Source organism: Panthera uncia, chromosome D4, assembly GCF_023721935.1.
Source record: "Panthera uncia isolate 11264 chromosome D4, Puncia_PCG_1.0, whole genome shotgun sequence".
NCBI classification, from domain to species: domain Eukaryota; kingdom Metazoa; phylum Chordata; class Mammalia; order Carnivora; family Felidae; genus Panthera; species Panthera uncia.
This window is the reverse complement of record NC_064807.1, coordinates 54,191,311-54,213,343: the sequence shown is the minus strand read 5'-3', so window position 1 is coordinate 54,213,343 and position 22,033 is coordinate 54,191,311. Positions and strand designations below refer to the sequence as shown.

The window sequence follows — 22,033 nt, the reverse complement described above, 5'->3', positions numbered from 1 at the left end:
GATGCTTAACCAACCGAGCCACCTAGGCACCCCTCTTTCTTTTTATACAGTAAACATATATTACTTCCTTAACAACAAAAAGTTAGTTTCAATTTTGCAAAAAGATGTTCAACTTTGAAATATAAATCAAAATTGAAGGCAACAAGAAGAAAAGTCCCTGAAAGACAAGATCAGCTGGCGATTCTTCCAGCCTTTCAGGTGTGTTTGATATCCACTGAGTAAAGAAATGGAGTGCACTGTTGATTCTCAGCTGTGGCCCAGATCACAGACTCACCTTCACAGAAGCAGCCCCTGAGAACAGGGAACAGGGGTGGCCATCACAACATGACCTCAGAGCAGTAAAGACTGTCATGCAACATCCTAAATGACACAGTGTGAAACAGGCTGTGAGATGGGGGAGGCAAGGAGTTGGGACCCACCTGGATGGTCACATTCATGGACTCTGGCGCAGGTCTGGGTACACTCGGGGGGTCTGGTGCCACAGGGAACTGGAGGGTAGATCACTGATGCACCACAGTGGCAGGTTAATTCATCAAAACCTGATGGAGCAGCAATGAAACAAAACAACCCTTCATGATGTGCACATACATATTTACACAGACAACACACGCACACACACACACACACACATTTATTTTGGCTTGTATTACTTTTTAGGGGACTGCTTTTTTCAAAAAATGTTTTTATTTTATTAAACCTGAGCTGGTGGCAATGGAGCAGACAGATAAGAAGCATTTCATTTTTACTTGCAACAAACTGTAAGTCCATGAGTAACCCAGGAAATTTTTACATATATTTTATAAACAACAGATCTATAGACCATCTCTTTTGAGAGAACAAGAGACTTCTGCTAAAGACATAGCTTTTTATTTTTTCAAACTCCTTTAGTTAGGAAAATGGATAGAGATTATGAAAGCCACAGGTATTAACAAACATACAAAAATATATATTTGAATATACACCTCAGAGAAGCACTGAAGCCACTCAAAAAAATTCTTACAGGTCTAATCAACACCTATCATACTAGAAATGTGAAGTTGAAATGAAGCACAGAGCTACATCTGAGTTCATTACACACAGGCCACAAGTCAAATCAAAATGAGGGCTCACACTGGACAGCTCTAATAAGCAGCCTACCTTGTCACAAGCTCTCTTAACTCCTAAATCCCAAGAGGAGTCAGTTCTCCAACTCTAAGTCTTAGTAGAGGCCAGGACTTTGGCCATGGTTCCCAACTAGATCACCAAGGGTCAGAAGCCCAGGGCTCTTGAGATTCTTCCACCTACTGCCCCTCTCCAGTCAGCACTCTCTTCAGCAAACCCATCAGAGGCTATACAATGTGGTGTAAAGAGCCCCGTAAATATAGTCAGGAGACTTAGGCTTCTGGTCCCGGACCTTCTACTTACTTACTTAGTGACTGTGGGCTGGTAGTTTAACATCTCTGAGCTTTCTACTGGTCAAATGGGAATACCAAACTTTGACCTATCCATTCAATAAGCTAATATATGTGAATTAGCTAGGTAAAGGGCAAGGGGCCATGTAAGTTGTTTTCATGGAATTCATGTGTGTGTGATTTATATCAAAGCACTGACTCAACTCCTTTTTGAAATTAAGTAGGTCTAGCATTCTATCAAAGACATTTTGGGAAATCTTGATCTAGGCCAATCTTTTAATGTAGCAGTTCTCAAAGTATGCTCTGTTGACCCGTAGGGGTCCCTGAGGGTCTTCAGGGAGTCCATAAGGCCAAAATTATTTTCATAATCAGACTAAGACATGGTTCTTTGCCCCACTATGTTGACATTCGCAGTGATGGTGCAAAACCAAGAGTTGGTAAAACTGCCAGGGTCTTAGCGCAAATCAAGGCAGTAGTACCAAACTGTAATCACGGTAGTTTTCATCACCATAAAAAAGTCCTCGATGAAGCAGTAAAGAAAAAAACAACTGATCCTTAAATACATGTCTTTTCCATAATCTGAAATAAAGTGCTTACGCCGCACACTAAAATATAGTCTGGCTGTTATAAAAATTTGTTTATTTATTTTATGGTGAGCCTGGGTGTCTCAGTCAGTTAAGCATCTGACTTCGGCTCAAGTCATAGTCTCATGGTTCATGAGATCAAGCCCTGCACTGGGCTGTCTGATGTCACCGCAGAACTTGCTTCGGATCCTCTGTCCCCCCTCTCTGCCCCTCCTTTGTGCTCTGTCTCTCTGTCTCTCCGTCTCTCTCTCTCTCTGTCAAAAATAAATAAACATTAAAAAAAAATCTGGTTATTAAAAATAAACTAGTATGAGTGCTCACTTCAGCAGCACATATACTAAAAAAACAACTAATATGGGATAGGAAACTATCAAAATCCTGGAGGAGATCACAGGGAGCAACCTCTCTGACCTTGGCCGTAGCAACTTTTTTCTAGATATGTCACCAAAGGCAAGGGAAATGAAAGTGAACACGAACTACTGGGACTTCATCAAGATTAAAAAGCTTCTGCACAGCAAAGGGAACAATCAACAAAACTAAAAGGCAGCCTGAGGAATGGGAGAAGATATTTGCAAAACGACATTACCTGATAAATGGGTAGTATCCAAAATCTATAAAGAACTTACCAAATTCAACACCCAAAAAACAAATAACCCAGTTAAGAAATGGGCAGAAGACATGAATAGACATTTTTCCAGAGAAGACATACACATGGCTAACAGACACATGAAAGGAGGCTCAACATCACCCATCATCAGAGAAACACAAATCAAAACCACAATGAAATACCACTTCACACTTGTCAGAATGGCTAAAATTAATAACACAAGAAACAACAGGTGTTGGCAAGGATGTCAAGAAAGGGGAACTCTCTTGTACTGTTGGTAGGGATGAAAACTGGTACAGCCACTCTGGAGAAACAGCGTGGAGGTTCCTCACAAAACTAGAAACAGAACTACCCTACCACCCAGCAATTGCACTAGTAGGTATTTACTCAAAGGATATAAAAATACAGATTTGGAGGGGTATACACACCCCAAAATTTACAGCAGCATTACTAACAATAGCCAAACTATGGAGAGAGCCCAAATGTCCACTGACTGATCAATGGATAAAGATGATGTGGTACATATATACAATGGGATACTACTCAGCCATCAAAAAGAACAAAACCTTGCCATATGCAACAACATGGATGGAGCTGGAATGTATATACTAAGTGAGATCAGTCAATCAGACAAAGACAACCTACGATTTCACTTGTATGTGGAATTTAAGAAACAAAACAGATAAACATATGGAAAGGGAGGTGGGGGACACAGAGAGGGAAAGAAACCACAAGAGACTCTTAAAGACAGAGAACAAACTAAGAGTTGATGGAGGGAGGAGGGTGGGGGATGGGCTAGATGGGTGATGGGTATTAAGGAGGGCACTTGTGATGAGCACTGCATGTTGTAAGTGCTGAATGAATGTAAGTGATGAATCACTGAATTCTACTCCTGAAGCCAATATTGCACTGTATGTTAACTAAAATTTAAATTAAAAGAAAAAACCTAATACATATTTTTTAAATTCCTCATTTTAATCTCTAATATGATAAGTATAGCTATAATTCACATAAAAAGAGCTCTTTGAGGGTCCTTGGCAATTTTTAAGAATGTAAGTAAGTCCTAAGATGAAAAAGTTTACAAACTGCTGCTAATAATACAGAGAAGGAAGACTGCTGAGGACAGAATTTGGTTCAATGATATTTAAGAGTAATCCATTAATGAACCAGATCTCATTTTAGGATTGTTGCTTACATCCCAAGTTTCGTACATTCAGGGATGACAATGCAGCATGAGAATAACTTTTTAAAGTCACAACATATCTGAAATACTTAGGCTTAGTTGAGTAACCCATACCAAACTAATCAGTCCCTCAAAATATATTATGCCTGAACTTCTAGACAACTCTTAAGAGTTTTTTTTTTTTTTTTAAGTTAATTTATTTATTCTGAGAGAGAGATAGGGAGAGAGAGAATTTTAAGCAGGCACTGCACTATCAGTACAGAACCCAATGTGGGGCTCAATCCCACCCACTGCAAGAACATATGATCTAGGCCAAAATCAAGAGTTGGATGCTTAATGGACTGAACCACTCAGGTGCCCCTATCAAACTTTTTAATCAATCAATTAACTGTTTAATAAATTTTTTGAGACAGCACAGAGGAGGTGCAGAGAGGGAGAGAGAATCTTAAGCAGGGTCCATACCCAGCGCAGAGCCCAACATGGGGCTCGATCTCACAACTGTGAAATCACGACCTGAGCCGAAATCAAGAGCTAGACACTTAACCAACTGAGCCACCCACAGATCCCTAGAAAACTCTTTAATAAAAGCATACAGTGAAGACACTCACTGGCTTGCCAGCATGACTGGCAGTTCCCACGATGACAAGGTTCTTCACATCTATGAAGGCCACAACGGAGTTTCCTCCCACAAATCAAAGGACACTTGTGCTCCTTATCCTAAGAAGAGATTCATATTTGTTTGCAAAATTATCTACATTTTATATTTTCCACAAACAACAAGAAGATTAATTTAAAAAAAAGCTTTCTACAGTTATGGATGAAATGATGTCTGGAATTAGCTTCAAAATAATCAGAGGGAGCAGGTGGAGAGGTGGATGAAACAAGATTAGTTATGAGCTGATCACTACTGAAGCTGGATGTTGCATATATGGGATGCATGCTAATCTTTCTGCTTTTGTATATGTTTGAAATTTTCAATAATAGGAAGAAATCTTTATGTCTTCAAATACTGATTTATAAATAAGTCTTTTTTTTTTAATGTTTATTTTGAGAGACAGAGCCAGTGAGCAGGGGAGGGGCAGAGAGAGAGGGAGAGAGAAGATCTGAAATGGGCTCTTTGTGACAGTAGCAAGCCTGATACAAGGCTTGAACTCACAAACCACAAGATCATGACCTGAGCCAAAGTCAGATGCTAAACTGACTGAGCCACCCAGGCGCTCCTAAAAGTAAGTCTTAATATGTTGTACAATTTCATCATTCTTCATCTTATCAGTATGTAAACTTCAAAAATAATAATTATGTATGATATACATACATAAGCATGTGTACACATGCACTACTTTGCTAATGGCACTGTGTGCTCTTGTTTGTACACACACAAACACACGCACAACATGGTAACCCAATTACTGCCAGGTGGTGCTTTATTTAGTTCCATATAAGTGAATACTTCAGATAACTGAAACTTGCTCCTTTCAAAAATGCCCCACTCATTTTGCCTATTGACCTGATCCAAGCTGTATATGAAACCCAAAGCCCAAATTGCTAAGACCAGCCCAATCTGTGTATTGGGACAGCACACAATCTCCTGCAGAGGACTGTATGCTCATCTGATGGTCTTAGGCTCTGGAGCCTGAGGGCTTCTGTCTTTCTTCTCTTTCCCCATATTGCCACTGGCTGACTTCTTGACTTGGCAAAGGCCTAAAAAGGCCCAGGCCTGTCTCTCTGGGCAGCTCTCTCACTACTGCTCAGGGGCCTCTCCCAGGGATGTCTGAATCTGGACTACATTCCAGATGGCTGAGGTTTCTAGATGCTTGGCCCCCGGATGAATGAAATCTGATTGTACCTAATGATAGGTCCACTTACCACACAGCATATCTCATTACATTTATGTCGTCCACACAACCGTTTCTTGTTACATCGCTTATCACACATAAATGTAGCATCTGTTGTGGCCAATTAAAAAGAAAAAAAAAGAAAGGAGATGAACATTCACTCAACAAATATTCGATGACTACAAGCTGAAGAAACACATATGTAATAATGTAAATAAATTAGTTATGGTGAAAATGCATATTAAAATAAGATATGCTAAAAATTTTCACCTGTCAGATTGTACAGAAAAAAAAAAAAGACAATATGGTACGGGTGAAGGTGTAGAGAACAAGGCACACTCCGTGGATGGGAGTATAAACTTTTGGTACACATATGTTACCTATCAAAAATTTAAATGGTAATTCTATTTTAAGTAACTATTCCTATACATATACTTTTGAAAATATATTTTTATATATTTTAATATATTTTGTTGCACAAGCAACAAAAGAAGAAACACAAATTGGGGCTTGATCAAAACTGAAAGATTTTGTGTACCAAGGACACCACTAAGAAAGTGAAAAGACAGCGCACATAACAGGAGAAAATATTTGCAAATCATCTATCTATAAAGCTCTAGGATCTAAAATACATAAAGAATTCTTACAACTCAACAAGAAGAGAACCCAATTAAAGGACAGACAAAGGACTTAAACAGACTCTTTTCCAAAGAAGATTACAAATGGCAAAGTACATTTAAAAATGTTCAGCATCACTAGGGAAATGCAAATCAAAACCTTAATGACATATCACTTCATATCTACATAGGATAGCTTTAAGAAAAAAAACACATAAGAAACGAAAATAAAAACAAAAAAAATAAGTGGGGCGTCTGGGTGGTGGGAATGTAAAATGATGTAGGTGCTACGGAAAACTGCTGTGGCAGTTCTTTAAAAAAGTGCACACAATTATCATATGATCCATCAACTCCACTTGTAGGTATGTATCCAAAAAAATTTAAACAAAAACTGTGTACAAATGTTCATAGTAGCACTAATCCAAATAGCCAGAATATCGAAACAACCCACAATGTCCATCAACAGATGAATAAATTGTGATATATCCACACAATGAAGTATTATTCAGTCATAAAGAGGAATGAAGTACTGATATGTGCTACACATGGATGAATCTTGAAAACATGCTAAGTGAAAAAAGCTGGGTATAAAAAGGTTATGTATTATAGAATTCCATTTATATGAAATACTCAGAATAGGTAAACCCATAGCAGTTTAGTGGTTCCTCGGGGCTTGAGGGGGTAGTGAGTGGGAAGTGAAAAGTTAATGAATACAGGGTCTCCCCCTTAGGTATGAAAATGTTTTAGAACTAGATAGAGGTGATGGTTGCACAACACTGTGAATCTGTTACATGCCAATGAATTGTACACTTTAAATAAATGCTTACTTTAAGAGAGAGACAGTGTATGTGAAAGTGAGCAGGGGAGGGGCAGTGAGAGAGGGAGAGACTCTCAAGCAGGCTCCGCACTGTCAGCGCACAGCCTGACATGGGGCTCGACCTCATGAACTATGAAGTCATGACCTGAGTTGAAATCAAGAGTCAGACACTTAACCAACTGACTACCCAGGCACCCCTGAACTGTACACTTTAAAACAGCCCATTCTACATTATGTGAATTTTACCTCAATTTTTAAAAATAGGCTAGGTGCTGAAGTATTTATGAGTGAAATGATGTTTGAGATTTATTTTCAAAGTACTTCAGTGAAAATAAAAAGGAGGGAAGGAAGGGATGGAAACAAGATAGGCAAAATGCTGACTATTGATGATGGGTGACAGGTGCATAGGGGTTTATTATATTAATCTTTCTACTCTCACATATGGTTAAAAATTTTGATAATAAAGTTTTAAAAAGTGGGACAAGATGGATACTGTATTATTCATAATGGGGAAAAACTGGAGACAAACTAAATGATCACCAAGAGGGAAAGAGTGAACCTCACTGTGGCATACCCACATACAGAATACTGTGAAAGAGGGAGAGTTATATACACTGACATAGAAAATGTCTTTGAGGGAAGAAGAAAAAAAAAAACCAAATTGCAAACAATATGTTTAGTATAAAATTAAGTTTAGGAGAAAAAAATAAAACTAACTGGCAGATGTATAAAGCTATATGAATATAGAAAAATATCTGGACCCAAATCCAACAAACTAGTAACAGTTTCATCAGGGAAGGGGAGGAGGGAAAAATCAGGTTAGGGTGTATTTTCACTTTTTCCTTTATATTGTTTTTATTCCGTTTTTTTTTTTTTTTTTACTTTAAAAGCATATTAATGTAATTTTTTCAAATTATATTTTTAATAACCACAATTTTGACTGTGGTTTTAAGGCAGATATTTCTGCTTACCTTCCAAACAACCACTCCCCACCTTCTTCTTTTTTTTTTTTTAATTTTTTTTTTTAACGTTTATTTATTTTTGAGACAGAGAGAGACAGAGCATGAATGGGGGAGGGTCAGAGAGAGGGAGACACAGAATCCGAAACAGGCTCCAGGCTCTGAGCTGTCAGCACAGAGCCCGACGCGGGGCTCGAACTCACGGACCATGAGATCATGACCTGAGCCGAAGTCGGCCGCTTAACCGACTGAGCCACCCAGGCGCCCCCCACTCCCCACCTTCTTAAGGCTAACAGAGGCTTAATTCTGCTCAGAAACTAGGTACCCATGTGCTCCTAGTTTCAGGGGTGAATGTAGAAAAGTCTAGCCTATTAATTCCATTTTCTTTGCTAACGTTGGGTTTAGGCAGGAGCATGTGATACAAAGTGTACTGAGGTCCTCTCAGGATTGTCTTCCTTGCTCTTGAGAAGGAAAGGAAGCTTAAGAATCTCTTTCTTTCCTTTAGATATTCCTGGGTAAGATGTTGATGTGTGGACTTGTTGTAGCTAACTTATATCCATGAGGAGAAAACCAAGAAAATCAGAGAAGCTGAACTGGAGTCCTGGAATCAGGAGGTTGGAATTAACCAACTCTGGACTTGTTCTGCCTCCATACTTCCTATTATGTGAGACAGTAAAGCCCCTTATCGCTAAAGTTATTTTTCCTTGGGTTTTTGATACCTGCAGACAAAAGCATCCTAATCTAAAACAGCTTTCTTCCTGGCCAGAATAAGATCTTTTTATTTTGTACACATTTAACTTCTATCACTTTTCCAAACAGGTATTAAGGTGGCTTAAACAAAAGACTAAGTGATGGTGAGCAAAAGAAAGAATCTTAATAGTGTGGGATGTCAGGATCAAAGACAAAGGAAGAAACAATACTGTAGGCCTCAAGGTTAAGAAGGCTTGCTGGCTGAGTACCTGTTCCAGGTGTCCAACAGTCATATCAAGCTTTAAGGGGATCTAGCATCACAGTCAGTATGTAAAAAGCTTGCTGCATTAGGTATTATTCTCCTTCACCCCCACTACTACCATTTTATTATGAAAATTTCCAAACATAAAAGTTGAAACAACTTTACAGTGAATATCCATATGCCCATTACTGAGATTTTACCATTATTTTTTCACCTTTCTATCCACCTATCAATTTACCTTAATATTTGATACATTTTAAAGTAAACTGCAGATATGACTACACTTACCTTTTTTAGAACTTAATTAACCAGAACTTATGATTTTTATTTTTCTTTTGAGGCAAAAGAAAATGAAACATATAAAATGAAATATACAAATCTTAAGTGTACCTTTGCGGAATTATGACATATATAATACAAACCCTTATCAAGAAACAGAACAATTACTTTTACCCCAGAAAGTCCCCTCATGCCCATTCTCAGTCATACCTTCACTTTTGAGACTGGTACATGGAAGCTCCTATGGAAAAAGGAAAAGAAAAACAAAAAACAAAAAACAAAAAACCAACAGTAACTCCTTTAGGAACAAATGAAACAACACAACTAGAGTATAATGCTATATATAACACGTACACCCTAAATATCCTATACTTTTCTGGTAGTCACTTATTCGCCAACTTCACCTATCTGGAGCTAGGTTAGCCCAGTTTCTATATGAATATGCTTTACTCACAGTGGGTCTCCTGGTTTACTGACATTTTGTGCAAATATAATTGTAACAATCTTTGTGGTCTGGCCTCCTAATTGAAAGTAGATTTTAGGAATTATAAAATCTGAATGGAAGGAGGGATTGCTAAAAGTACATAAAGCAAAGAAAAAAAATTGCCTGGCAAAGGAGACAGAAAAAGCCACAAAAAGCAGAAAAATTGAAAATATGTAATAATCTGGTACCAGAGGCAAACAGGTCAACACACTTAAGAGCAGCATGACACTGCAGAAATGCAGCAAAGTAGAATATAGTAGTCCTCTGGCATTCAGTTTTATGACTTTGGTAATTACGTATGAACGACCCCAAAGATCTACCATATGTAACTTGCTGAGGCATGATCCCAAATAACATGTGTGGAGAGGATGCTGTGTGGGAAGCAAGTCAGTCACTTGGGGGAGAGTGAGCCTGGCTGCCCGGTATCTACATCTGAATTTGGCTTTGATGTCATTTACAGGTTGCTAGGTACTCAGAAACTAGCAAAATGCTAAAAATATTCTTTCTTAGTGAAAAGGACTCTGAAGAAAAGGGCAGTTACTAGAGTTGAAAACAGAAGCAAAAGTCTAAGAAATGGAAGATTCTTGGCTACAAAGATGTCTTAGATACATTAGTTGGCTGGGTTGGATGATAAGGAAGAGTTGCCCATATGTTCCCTGGAGATACAAAGCAAAGGTGAGTCATGAAATTGCTAGAGTGCGTGCTCCAGTTAATGCAAACACTGGACTGCAGAGAAGAAATGACATACTGGAGTGGTTACCTTAATTGCAGGGAAAGGGAGAGCTCCTGTAGATCCTGACAATCATATGAATTACCAATAAAAACTTAAATACAGTATTCTTTGGCAAGAGGTAGTACAGCATACATTTTTCAAAGATTCCCACCAAAGTGATTAAAAGAAAACCACCTTTGAAGCTTTAAGAAATAAGTTTTATTTATCTAGAAAACTCACTTCCATGGAAAAGCCCATTCCATTACAAAAGACATTTCATGAAAAATCTGGCTGAAGAATGAGGTGATGACCATCAATTGCAAAGAGATTTTTCACTTTGTCAAAGGTTTCAATAGAATTCATACTGACAGTGAGTGCCTCCAGCAATTTTAGAATAAAACTTTTATTTGCAAAAATTCACTTTATACACAGCTTTTCATGAATATGCTCACTGCCATGGGATCTGCTATTAGAGTGAGGGCAGACAGTGAATGAGAATCAAAAAAGCACAGAGAGAACAGGACTGTTGGGGAGAAAGAAGCAAACAGACAGTACCCATTTCTAGCTCACACATCCCAACTCTGCTTGTGCTTCTTGGTCACAGCCAGCACCTCTGGGCATCACTAAATCTGTGATTACTAAATCACAGTATTTCACAGTCTTTAAGATCCTGTGTCTGACATTCAAAATATCTCTACTGACCCATGTACTCTGGTTTCTTTCAGGAAAAAAGCCGTGTGTGTGCACGCATGCGCGCACACATCTTTTGCCACATGTAAATTACATTATTTTTACATTTTTATTCTAAAGCTTACCCAGTAAGCTAGCTGCCAATTTCTGGAATAGATCCTCAGAATCATATGCAAGTCAGCTGCTACCCAGCCCTTGGGCTTGGTAGCAGTTGAATATGCACTGAAGGTGGGTCAGAGAGGACAGATCAATAGTTGCTATGTTCTCCAAGCTGGATTTCCCAAAGACAGCAAGGCTCTTGCCTCTGGTTACAAACATAGGAATGGGCATGAATTCCAAAATGGTAAGATGTCCCTTTTATAACAAAAAGTCCAATCAAAACTGCCCAGGGCAGAAAGAAGAAATTGACAAAAACAGTTGTATAGTGAATAATTAACCTTACTGAAAGGGTGATCTGGCCTTTGCCACTGCCTTCTGGGAAGTGATCTCTAAGCTCCTGGAATATCATGCCTGAAGGAGTGTCATTGTTTGCCTGAGGCCTTGGGTCATCACATAGTCTAACATGATTTAGCGTACAGGCTGGCCATACTGAAAAGTCTTAGGGTGGGGACTGGCTACACCACAGAGACCAATAATATGACTTAGGATGGGGGCTTTGGGTCACAGAGTAATGGCAGACCTCTGGTGACAATCTGGAGATTGAGACCAGCCACATGGGCAGTCAACCATGTCTACACAATGGAGCCTCAGTAAAAACTGAACACCCAGGTTTGGGTGACCTTTCCTGGTTGGCAACACTCCATGCATATTATCACAAAATGATGTTGAGAATGTTAACGCTGTTCCAGCTCCACAGGGAGAGAACAATTAGAAGCTTCTTATTTGGCACTTTCTTGAGACTCTGCCCTGCATGTTTCTTCCTCTGGCTGATATTAATCTGTATCCTTCCCCTGTAATAAACTGTAACCATGATTATAACAGCTTTCTATGTGTTCTATTGAGTTCTAGTGAATTATCAAACTCTGAGGGTGGTCTTAGGGACACTGGACTGCAGTTGGTATCAGAAATTAGGATGGTCTAACTACTCTAATTCAGCAGTTGTCTAAACTCTTGCAACGACTGTCAGAGATAAGGGTGATCGTATGGACTACGTTCTCTCCAATTTCTTAGTTAGCAACAGTGCTTTTGTTCTCTCCTAGCATCTAGCATTATCACACTTTTATTTGGTAGAGCTATCTGGATACTTGCCTCAGCCCCATTACTGGCCTCTGAGCTTAGAGTGCTACCTGACCCCCAGTCTATATCTACCACACAACGGACCCATGGTTGCTGTCAGCATACACTGGCTGGGTTGAATAAATCATATATAGTATGATAAGATTAAAACAAGTTACTTTGATTCTTCCCATCCCATAATCATGAATTTAAAAGGTACTGGTGGTAACAGCACTAACATTGTTCAGGATTTACCTTTGTTCTGAAAGAGCATCTGCAGGAAATAACTGATGTACGAGAGCATGGTCCACAGTCTCCTTCATGGCACAGCTTTTCGCAGGTATGAATGAAATCTTTAATAAAAATGAAAAGAGCTAGGAATGAACACTGCAAGTACTCATTTTCAGACTCCCAAGTTCACTAGCCACACTGGTCTTCTACTTCTATTGCCTACAACTCCAGAAGCAGAGTTGAGGGAAGAAGGATGTAGTCAATGCCTCTTCCCCTATATTCCCTTCATCTGGCAGGCTGGACCTTTTCCGGCAAAGACAGGGCCCAGAATTAGTCACTGGCATATCCTCTGGAGTGCATGATTCTTTGCCTAAGTCAAAAAACAGATCTTCTGACTTCTTTCTTTAGGCCTCAAGTCTCAAGGTTAGACTTGAACCTCCTTAAAATTGTAGCCATGGACGACTTTACTGAAGTACTCTTGACTCTGAAAATAATCCGGGGATCATAAACAATCAGAAATCATGATCCATAATCTCAATGACTCAAGCTCTGTGACCATGTGGTGATAAGAGACCTACCATTCATTCTGCTAAATACGTTTAGGACAAGTCCTGTTTTGAGGACCACTCAGAGATCAGCCACAAGTCTCTTGGAGCTGCTGTTTAAATGATGTATTTTTTCCATCCTTTTATTTTCAGTCTTATTTTATCTTTAACTCTAGTCTGTTTCCTGAAGATACCACATAGTTGAATCTTGTGTTTTAAAAAATTTGATTGGACAATCTCTGCTTTTTAAGAGTTTAATCCATTCACATTAATGCTATTATTGATACAGCTGGATTATATCTGTCATTTAACTTTTATTTTTCTGTATACCTCATGACTTTGTTAATCTAATCTTCCTTTACTGGTTTGTTTTGCATTAAGTTTCTAATTTAACATTTTTTTCCTTTAATTGTAGTTTTCACTGCATATTATATATATACGTGTGTGTATATATGTATATATACACACACGTATATATATAATATTTATTTTTGAGACAGAGAAACAGAGCATGAGTGGGGGAGGGGAAGAAAGAGGGAGACACAGAATCCCAAGCAGGCTCCAAGCTCTGAGCTGTCAGCATAGAGCCCAACACGGGGCTCAAACCCACCAACCATGAGATCGTGACCTGAGCCGAAGTCAGATGCTTAACTGACTGAGCCACCCAGGTGCCCCTTCACTGCATATTTTTAAATGTTTATTTTATTTTATTTATTAAAAAAATTTTTTTTTAAATTGATGAGATTTACTTTTTAATGTTTATTTATTTTTGAGAGACAGAGGGACAGAGCATGAATGGGGAAGAGCCAGAGAGAGAGGGAGACACAGAATCCAAAGCAGGCTCCAGGCTCTGAGCTGTCAGCACAGAGCCTGATGCAGGGCTCGAACCCACGAACCGTGAGATCATGACCTGAGCCAAAGTCAGAGGCTTAACCGACTGAGCCACCCAGGCGCCCCTATTTTTAAAAAATGTTTAATGTTTATTTATTTTTGAGAAAGACAGAGTGTGAGTAGGGGAGGGGCAGAGAGAGAGGGAGACACAGAATCTGAAGCAGGCTCCAGGCTAGCAAAGAGCCAGACGTGGGGCTTGAACTCACAAACCAGTTGAGATCATGACCTGAGCCGAAGTCGGCCACTTAACCAACTGAGCCACCTAGGTGCCCCCGTGTTTATTTCTTTTTTGAGAGTGTGTGTGCATGTGCGTGAACAGGGGAGGGACAGAAAAGGAGGGAGAGAGAGAATCCCAACCAAGGGCTCAATCCCATGAACCATGAGATCATGACCTGAGCTGAAATCAAGAGTCAGAGGCTCAACCAACTGAGACACTCAAGCACCCCATTTCACTATATTTATTTTTGGTTCTTTTCTTTCTTTTTTTTTTTAATTTTTTTTTAACGTTTATTTATTTTTGAGACAGAGAGAGACAGAGCATGAACCGGGGAGGGTCAGAGAGAGAGGGAGACACAGAATCTGAAACAGGCTCCAGGCTCTGAGCTGTCAGCACAGAGCCCGACGCAGGGCTCGAACTCATGAACCGTGAGATCATGACCTGAGCCAAAGTCGGACGCTTAACCGACCAAGCCACCCAGGTGCCCCAATTTTTGGTTATTTTCTTAATGGGTGTTCTAGGACTTAACGATATACATCTTTTTTTTAATTTTTTTTTTTTAACGTTTATTTATTTTTGAGACAGAGAGAGACAGGGCATGAACGGGGGAGGGTCAGAGAGAGGGAGACACAGCATCCGAAACAGGCTCCAGGCTCTGAGCTGTCAGCACAGAGCCCGACGCGGGGCTTGAACTCACGGACCGCGAGATCATGACCTGAGCCGAAGTCAGCCGCTTAACCGACTGAGCCACCCAGGCGCCCCACTTACGATATACATCTTACCAGAATCCACTTCAGGTTTATACTAACCTAATTCCAGTGAGATAGAGAAACCTTACTCCTATGTAGCTCTATTCTCTCTTCTCTTTTATGCTATTATTACGTCTACATGTTACAAACCCAACAATATACTATTATGTAATGTTATGTCTATTAAAACAGAAAAGAAAAGAGCAAGCATACATTCATAGTTTGTTACATTTATCATCTTTACCATTTCTGATTTTCTTCATTTGTTGCTACAGATCTGAGTTACCACTTGGTGTCACTTCCTTACTTCCTTACTTTGATCTCACCCACCTCCTTTGTGCTCTTATTGTCAGATATATATCCACATGTTACAACCCTAATAATACAATTACATATTATCTTATACAACTACTTTTTAAGTCAGCTGCAAAAAGAATATGCTTTTATACTGTCTTTTATAATTATGCAATTACATTTACTCTTTGATTTTTCATATGGATATGAATTTATATCTGGGTTTACTTGCTTTCAGTCTGAAGAACTTACTACTTTAGTATTTATTGTGAAGTAGATCTGCTAGCAATAAATTGTGTTTCCTTCCTTCTTTCCTTCCTTCCTTCTCTTTTTCTTTTTTAAAGCAGGCTTCATGCCCAGCACGGAGCCCAACATGGGTCTTGAACTCACAACTCTGAGATCAAGACCTGAACTGAGATCAAGAGTCAGATACTTAACTGACTAAGCCACCCAGGTGCCCCTTTATTTTCATTTCTGAAAGATAGTTTTGCTGAATAGAAGCTTCTTGGATGGCAGTATATTTTCCCCAGCACTTTTGAACAGGTCATCTCAGTATCTTCTTGTTGTGATGTAGTGCTCTCCATTGTTTCTGATGAGAAGTCTGCTGCTAATCTTATAGGGATTCCCTTGTATGTAAGGAGTCATATTTCTCTTGCTGCTTTCAAGATTTTCTCCTTATCCTTGGCTTTCGGCTTTTTACTTGTGTCTAGGTGTGGAACATTTTGAATTTGTCCTATTGGGAGTTGAGCTTCTTGGATATACAGATTAAAGGTTTTCAATAAATTTGAAAAGTTTTCAGTTATTCAAATATTTTTCTGCTTTCTACCATTCTGGTATTCCCATTACATATGTTTGTGTGCTTAAAAGTACTTCCATTTCTTTGAAGTGCTGTTCACTTTTCTTCATTCTACTTTCTCTCTGTTGGGCATAAATTGCTCAGCAGTCTGATCCAATGAAATTGGGTAAGGGTAATCTTTGAGGCAAGTCTGTGAAGTCTGTTCTGACCCCAGAGGGGCTCCTCTTAGCTACCTCTTTCCCTGGTTCTTTCTGCTGAACTAGCTGGCTTACAGTTTAGCTAGCTGCCCTTAATCAAGAAGAGCTATTATTTTCTGAAGGGTTTTTAGGCCTGAACTTCTCTACATTATTTCAAATTAAAGTCCTTTCCTTTGGAGAGTACTTTGGAGCTCTCTTTTTTATGGACTACCTTTCTCCCTAGGAAAAGTCTCAGTTACTTACTTTTGGTGGTGAGTGGGACAGTAGCCTCTGGTTTTCTTGGCTTGTATCTTTCAGCATAGAGCCTCTGCTCTACAAATGAGCTGGGGTGAAGATGACTAGGGCCCCAATATTTTAACCTGCTGTGATTGGAGTAAAACTTCTGACTTACGGGTGGGCTGTATGGAAGGGAGCCTGCAACTCTCAGCTGTGTCTACCAGAAACGTAGCCTCTTTTTTTAAGATTTTATTTTTAAGTAATCTCTACACCTAATGTGGGACTTGAACCTACACCCCCAACAAGAACTGCATGCTCTACCAATTGAGCCAGCCAGTGTCCCAGAAATTTAGCCTCTTCAATTTGGAGTTAGAGGGGATGAAAAATGCTGGCAGTGTGCTCCTCCTAGTGAGACTTGGTAACCCCTGACTGTGATCTTAGGGGTAGAGGAAGCCTCATCTTCTTGGCACACCTATCCTCAGTGGAGCTTTTGTTAAGCTGAGCTGGGGGTGGAAGGGAGGGAATGGACTGTGACTTAAACAACACAGACTCTTGCTGTTCTTACTGAGTTTCAGTAGATTTTCTTTAATAAATACTCATTTGAGGTATGCCCATCGGACAATTTCCAGAGACTTTAAATGATTCCTTTTCTCCAGTTTTGCTTGTTTTGCTGGGGAGTGGGTCCATGTAGCTCCTCATATTTCCACTGTGAAAGCAGAACTCTACCTAGTGTCTTGTACTAAAGCGATTTATCTAGGATAGAAATTCCTACTGAGTGAGACACTAAAAGACCTCAGCAAACTTTCTATGGATAAGCTAGATCTGAATAAACTTGAGAGCCACTGTTTTCACATGGGCTTGTCTTTGAGCTTCTCAATCCAACTCAGCCTAATTCCTTACAAATTTTTTATGATTAAAAACCTGATGAGGTACAGTGGTTACCCTCAAATCCCTTGATCTGTTCTTATCCTACCCCTGGGGCTGGTTTATACTGATAATTACTATTCTTCTCTTGCTCAAGTCCCCCTGTATTACCCATTTTGCATTTCGTCTTTCTCTCATTGCCAACATATTTTAGCCCCATGGTAGGATTTCTTGTGGTCATTGTATATAAAATTGTTATAAAACTGACCCATGAGCTTTCTGAAAAGGGAAGACTTTAACCATCCTTCTTGATTTTGAAGTCATTTGATCTTCACTTTACAGAGTTTATCTGAAGATACATTTTCACAGTTGGCAAAGAGAACCAATAGACAATTGATTTTTCTAATGCAGTTGAAACGTGTATTAAAATATGAGAAAAGATGGGGCGCCTGGGTGGCTCAGTTGGTTAAGCGGCCGACTTCGGCTCAGGTCACGATCTCGCGGTCTGTGAGTTCGAGCCCCGCGTCGGGCTCTGTGCTGACCGCTCAGAGCCTGGAGCCTGTTTCAGATTCTGTGTCTCCCTCTCTCTGACCCTCCCCCGTTCATGCTCTGTCTCTCTCTGTCTCAAAAATAAATAAACGCTAAAAAAAAAATATATATATATATATATATGAGAAAAGAACATTCCTCCTCTATACACAATTTTAAAGTCAGACTGTAAAAAATACAGTAGGATGTACCTACTGGTTCCTGCTGGTGTTTGGAAGAAATATGAAATCTCTATTTTTGATAAACATGGAAACCAAACCTAAAGATTCTAGCTCTGCTGCAGTTATAGGAACACCTCTCTTAGACAAACTCAGTTGCCTACATCCATTCTTCTAAACACACAGCCTTTGAACACTCACCCAGGATAGAAGGTGCCAAGTCATTGCAAAACTATACCAGCACCTCCCCCAAGGAATGCCCCAGAACGTCTCAGAACTCAGACTATTACTTTATAGCCAATTCAAACAAATTTCTTCTGGTTTCTGTATCCAAGTAATCAGAAGCCACACGTCAGAAGAAAGGGAGAGTCACTAATGCTAAAAGCATTGCCAGGAAAATAAACAACCGAAAGCTTTAACAAGTAGATAAACAATTCAAACTGCATACTAGTGTGGGGAAACTGCCTGAGAAACCTCAGCAGGCCCTGAGGGCACCAGTGTACCCAGCAGGATACGACAACTGAGGTTCAGGAAAATGATGACTCTGGGTCAACAAAGGGGAAAAACTTATCTCCAATAAACTCTATTTAAAGAAAGAAGAAAATGTGAATTTTAGAAAACTGTCCATCCAAAGTGATGCTCAAGAGGTGTTACTCCTCAACTATATGGGAAAATTAGCTATAGAAAATATATTTCTTGAGTGACCCAAATGGCTAAAGTTTTATTATACTTAGAATTTTAGTTCTTAAACATCTGACCCAGTTATTTAACATGTTCCTATTACATGAAAATGCCTTTAAACACTCACTGAACCCTGGATTAGTAAAAGGATAGATCGTGTCCATACTAGTGTAGGCTAAGAGAAATCATAACCCCCCTCATGGGATAGTATCTCACAACTGTCCTGAGTTAGCAATAAAATACCCAAAGCAGAAGGAGAAATCACTTGGGTAAATGTGAGTTTTCACATTTTGAAATTTTTGAGGAGGAAAGAAAAAGTACCCACACAAATTTCATCATTAATATTTTTAAAAGCCTCTGATATTATAACTAAAATTTAACGCTATTCTCCTTATAAAGTCACTGCTGCCAAACACTTCCACTCATGTTTTTAAAGACAACTTTATGCCTACTAGTTACCTAAGGAACCACATGGCAGAGGCTTGCCGCACACTTTTCCACATGAAGGGACAGGATCCATGCATGTTTTCCGACCACTACTTCCAAGTTCTAGCAATTGGCTGAGAGGAGTTTGGCCACAAGGGCAACAGCGCACCAGCTGGGGGAGCCGTGGGCATGGCTGGCAGGGCTGAGGGTGGCACACTTGAGAACACGTATGGTTCCCACATTTCAAGTCCCTGTTAGGAAAAACAACAGACTATTACATAATTGTTGCATAAAATACAGCTTTATTCTAACTGAGAAAAACATAAAACCTTACTTGCCACATATCTTTAAACAGCCAAAGTCACCAAATCCATCAGACTTTCCTACATCTGTTCCACATAACACGTCTCGGGAAGTGTTGCCACAGTAGCATACTTGAGGACACAATTTAAAAAACAAAGGTTAGTAACCTGCATGGGTTCTTAAAATTTTCCAAACAATCTATAAGAAAGCACAAAATGCAACTCATTAATGTTGATCAGACCTGATGCAGAAATAAATGTGGCATATATAGCAGCTCTAAGACCCACCTGAGAAGCTTTAGCACAGAAGTAAAAAAGGCCTTGTAAGACTGTTGATATCCCATGGTGCCTCTGCAGCACATCCCCAAAGCAGCATTAAAGTGAAGCAATTCTCTAAATTTAGAGGCTACTATCCGGCCCATGAGGCCATAGCTGAGAGCCATTTACTGTGTGGCTCCCTGGGGTCCTCTGGAGATGTTACAGAAGATGGAAACTAAGCTGGTGATAGTCGTGGAGGAGTTGATGACTAAATCATTCCCATCTTCACTTCAACCCAAGCAGCAGAGATTTAGTACTTTATATACTGGGGCTCACAGAAAATGCTTGGAAAAACTCTCTACTGCTAAAAAGGAATAAAAAAACTGGTACAATATAAAATCTTCAATAATTTGTATTCTATTGTTGAATTTGAAGTAATCATGTTTAAGAATTGATACTGAGTAAGAAGTTCAAACAACTCAAGAGTTTTATTTGCTAGATAAAGAACCCAGCTTAACTTCTATAGATTTCCCAATGGGTTCAAGAAATAATGAGTTCTAATATGCCTACATTGGTAAAAGTAGAGGGTGAACCCAATCACTATAAATTTGTGACAGAACATCAGACTTCAGGCCCTAACTTAATTGCTCCTTTAAATGACTTCCATGGTCAGGAGGTGCTCTTTACAGTCAATCCTGTGTGGTTTTAGAGATGTTTCTTATTAATCATCATTAACGTCTTGCAAAATTTAGATCACTTTATTATTTAAGGCCACGAACTTCATACGTAAAAAAGAATATTTTAGTGATAGCCTCCGTCCTATGTCCATGGCTCTTTGTGGTGTTAGCAAAAAGCATTTATTGGGACTTTATAAAAATTGTAAACATTTTGAAATAAAAAATATGTTTTTAGATGCATTAATTAAATATGTTAATTAAATATAGCCTACAAACAACAACAACAAAAGAAGTAATGAGTTTCTTTATTTCTTGAGGGCAGGAATAAATATGTTTAAGGAGTTATGCTTCTGATGTATTAAAATGTAACAAAGTCTGATAAGAATTAATTTTCATCAACTTATATAATTTTTCTAAGTGTCATTTTACATTTTCTTTTTTTTCTTTTTAAGATATTTTTATTTATTTTTGAGACAGAGAGAGACAGAGCATGAGCAGGGGAGGGGCAGAGAGAGAGGGAGACACAGAATCCGAAGCAGGCTCCAGGCTCTGAGCTGTCAGCACAGAGCCCAATGCGGGGCTCAAACTCACAGACTGTGAGATCATGACCTGAGCCGAAGTCGGCTGCTCAACCGACTGAGCCACCCAGGCGCTCCTCATTTTACATTTTCAATTTACAATGAAAATTTATCTTGGGGAGCCTGGGTGGCTCAGACGGTTAAGCGTCCGACTTCAGGTCATGATCTCGCAGTTCATGAGTTTGAGCCCCTTATTAGGCTCTGTGCTCACAGCTCAGAGCCTAGAGCCTGTTTTAGATTCTGTGTCTCCTTCTCTCTCTGCCCCTCCACTTCTCATGCTCTTTCTCTCTAAAAAATAAATAAACATTAAAAAAATTTTTTTAGGGGCGCCTGGGTGGTTCAGTTGGATGAAAGTCTGACTTCGGCTCAGGTCATGATCTTGCGGTTCGTGAGTTCGTGCCCCGCGTCAGGCTTTGTGCTGACAGCTCAGAGCCTGGATCCTACTTCCAATCTGTGTATCCCCCCCCCCCCGCCCCGCCCCTCTCCCGCTCATACTCTCTCTCTCTCTCTCTCTAAAAAATAAACATTAAAAAAAATTTTTTAATAAATTTTTTAATAAAAAAAATTTTTTTAAAAGATAGTGAAAATTGATCTCATTAAAATCAATCTATGCAAATATGCCTGACCCTACATAATAAATGCAGACCAAAAGATTTCAATTTAGAAATCCTGCAGACCTAATGATGCTTTCCTTCTTTCTCAGTACAACTTAGATATCTACTTACACAGAAAAATCAACATTAGAATAAACGTAACATTATAAAAACATCAAATCATAAAATTACGTAGTAAAAATTAAAATAAATATTTCTAACTAAACATGAGACATAATGTTTGTAAAATAAAACACTGTACTGAACAGACCAAAAACTTTCAAAGAGGGAAAGCCTCAAATCAATGAAGACATAACCAAGACTCTTGATTTTTAAAATCTACTTTCCACCTTCTAGTAAGTACATGTGCAGTTTCATCTCCGGTTCTAAAATTGATTCACTTATCCAATAAAAACTTATTGGATGAATTAATATAGATGTAGGAAACACAACCAGCATTTATGAAATCAATGAATTCATAAACAA

At 39.1% G+C, this 22,033-nt stretch overlaps 1 protein-coding gene across 4 annotated transcripts in view; it reads right to left on the bottom strand.

Annotated features, from left to right (window-relative positions):
* NFX1 (nuclear transcription factor, X-box binding 1) overlaps positions 1–22,033 on the bottom strand; it is a 73,578-nt gene that overhangs the window by 17,002 nt on the left and 34,543 nt on the right. For all 4 annotated transcript variants that reach the window (XM_049624970.1, XM_049624952.1, XM_049624959.1 and 1 more), the window contains 7 exons: positions 19,474–19,573; positions 19,173–19,390; positions 12,581–12,678; positions 9,435–9,465; positions 5,632–5,711; positions 4,374–4,482; positions 420–539 (listed from right to left, as the gene is read on the bottom strand). In XM_049624970.1, the coding sequence (XP_049480927.1) occupies positions 420–539; positions 4,374–4,482; positions 5,632–5,711; positions 9,435–9,465; positions 12,581–12,678; positions 19,173–19,390; positions 19,474–19,573 (756 nt within the window). The remainder of the gene's footprint in view (positions 1–419; positions 540–4,373; positions 4,483–5,631; positions 5,712–9,434; positions 9,466–12,580; positions 12,679–19,172; positions 19,391–19,473; positions 19,574–22,033) is intronic.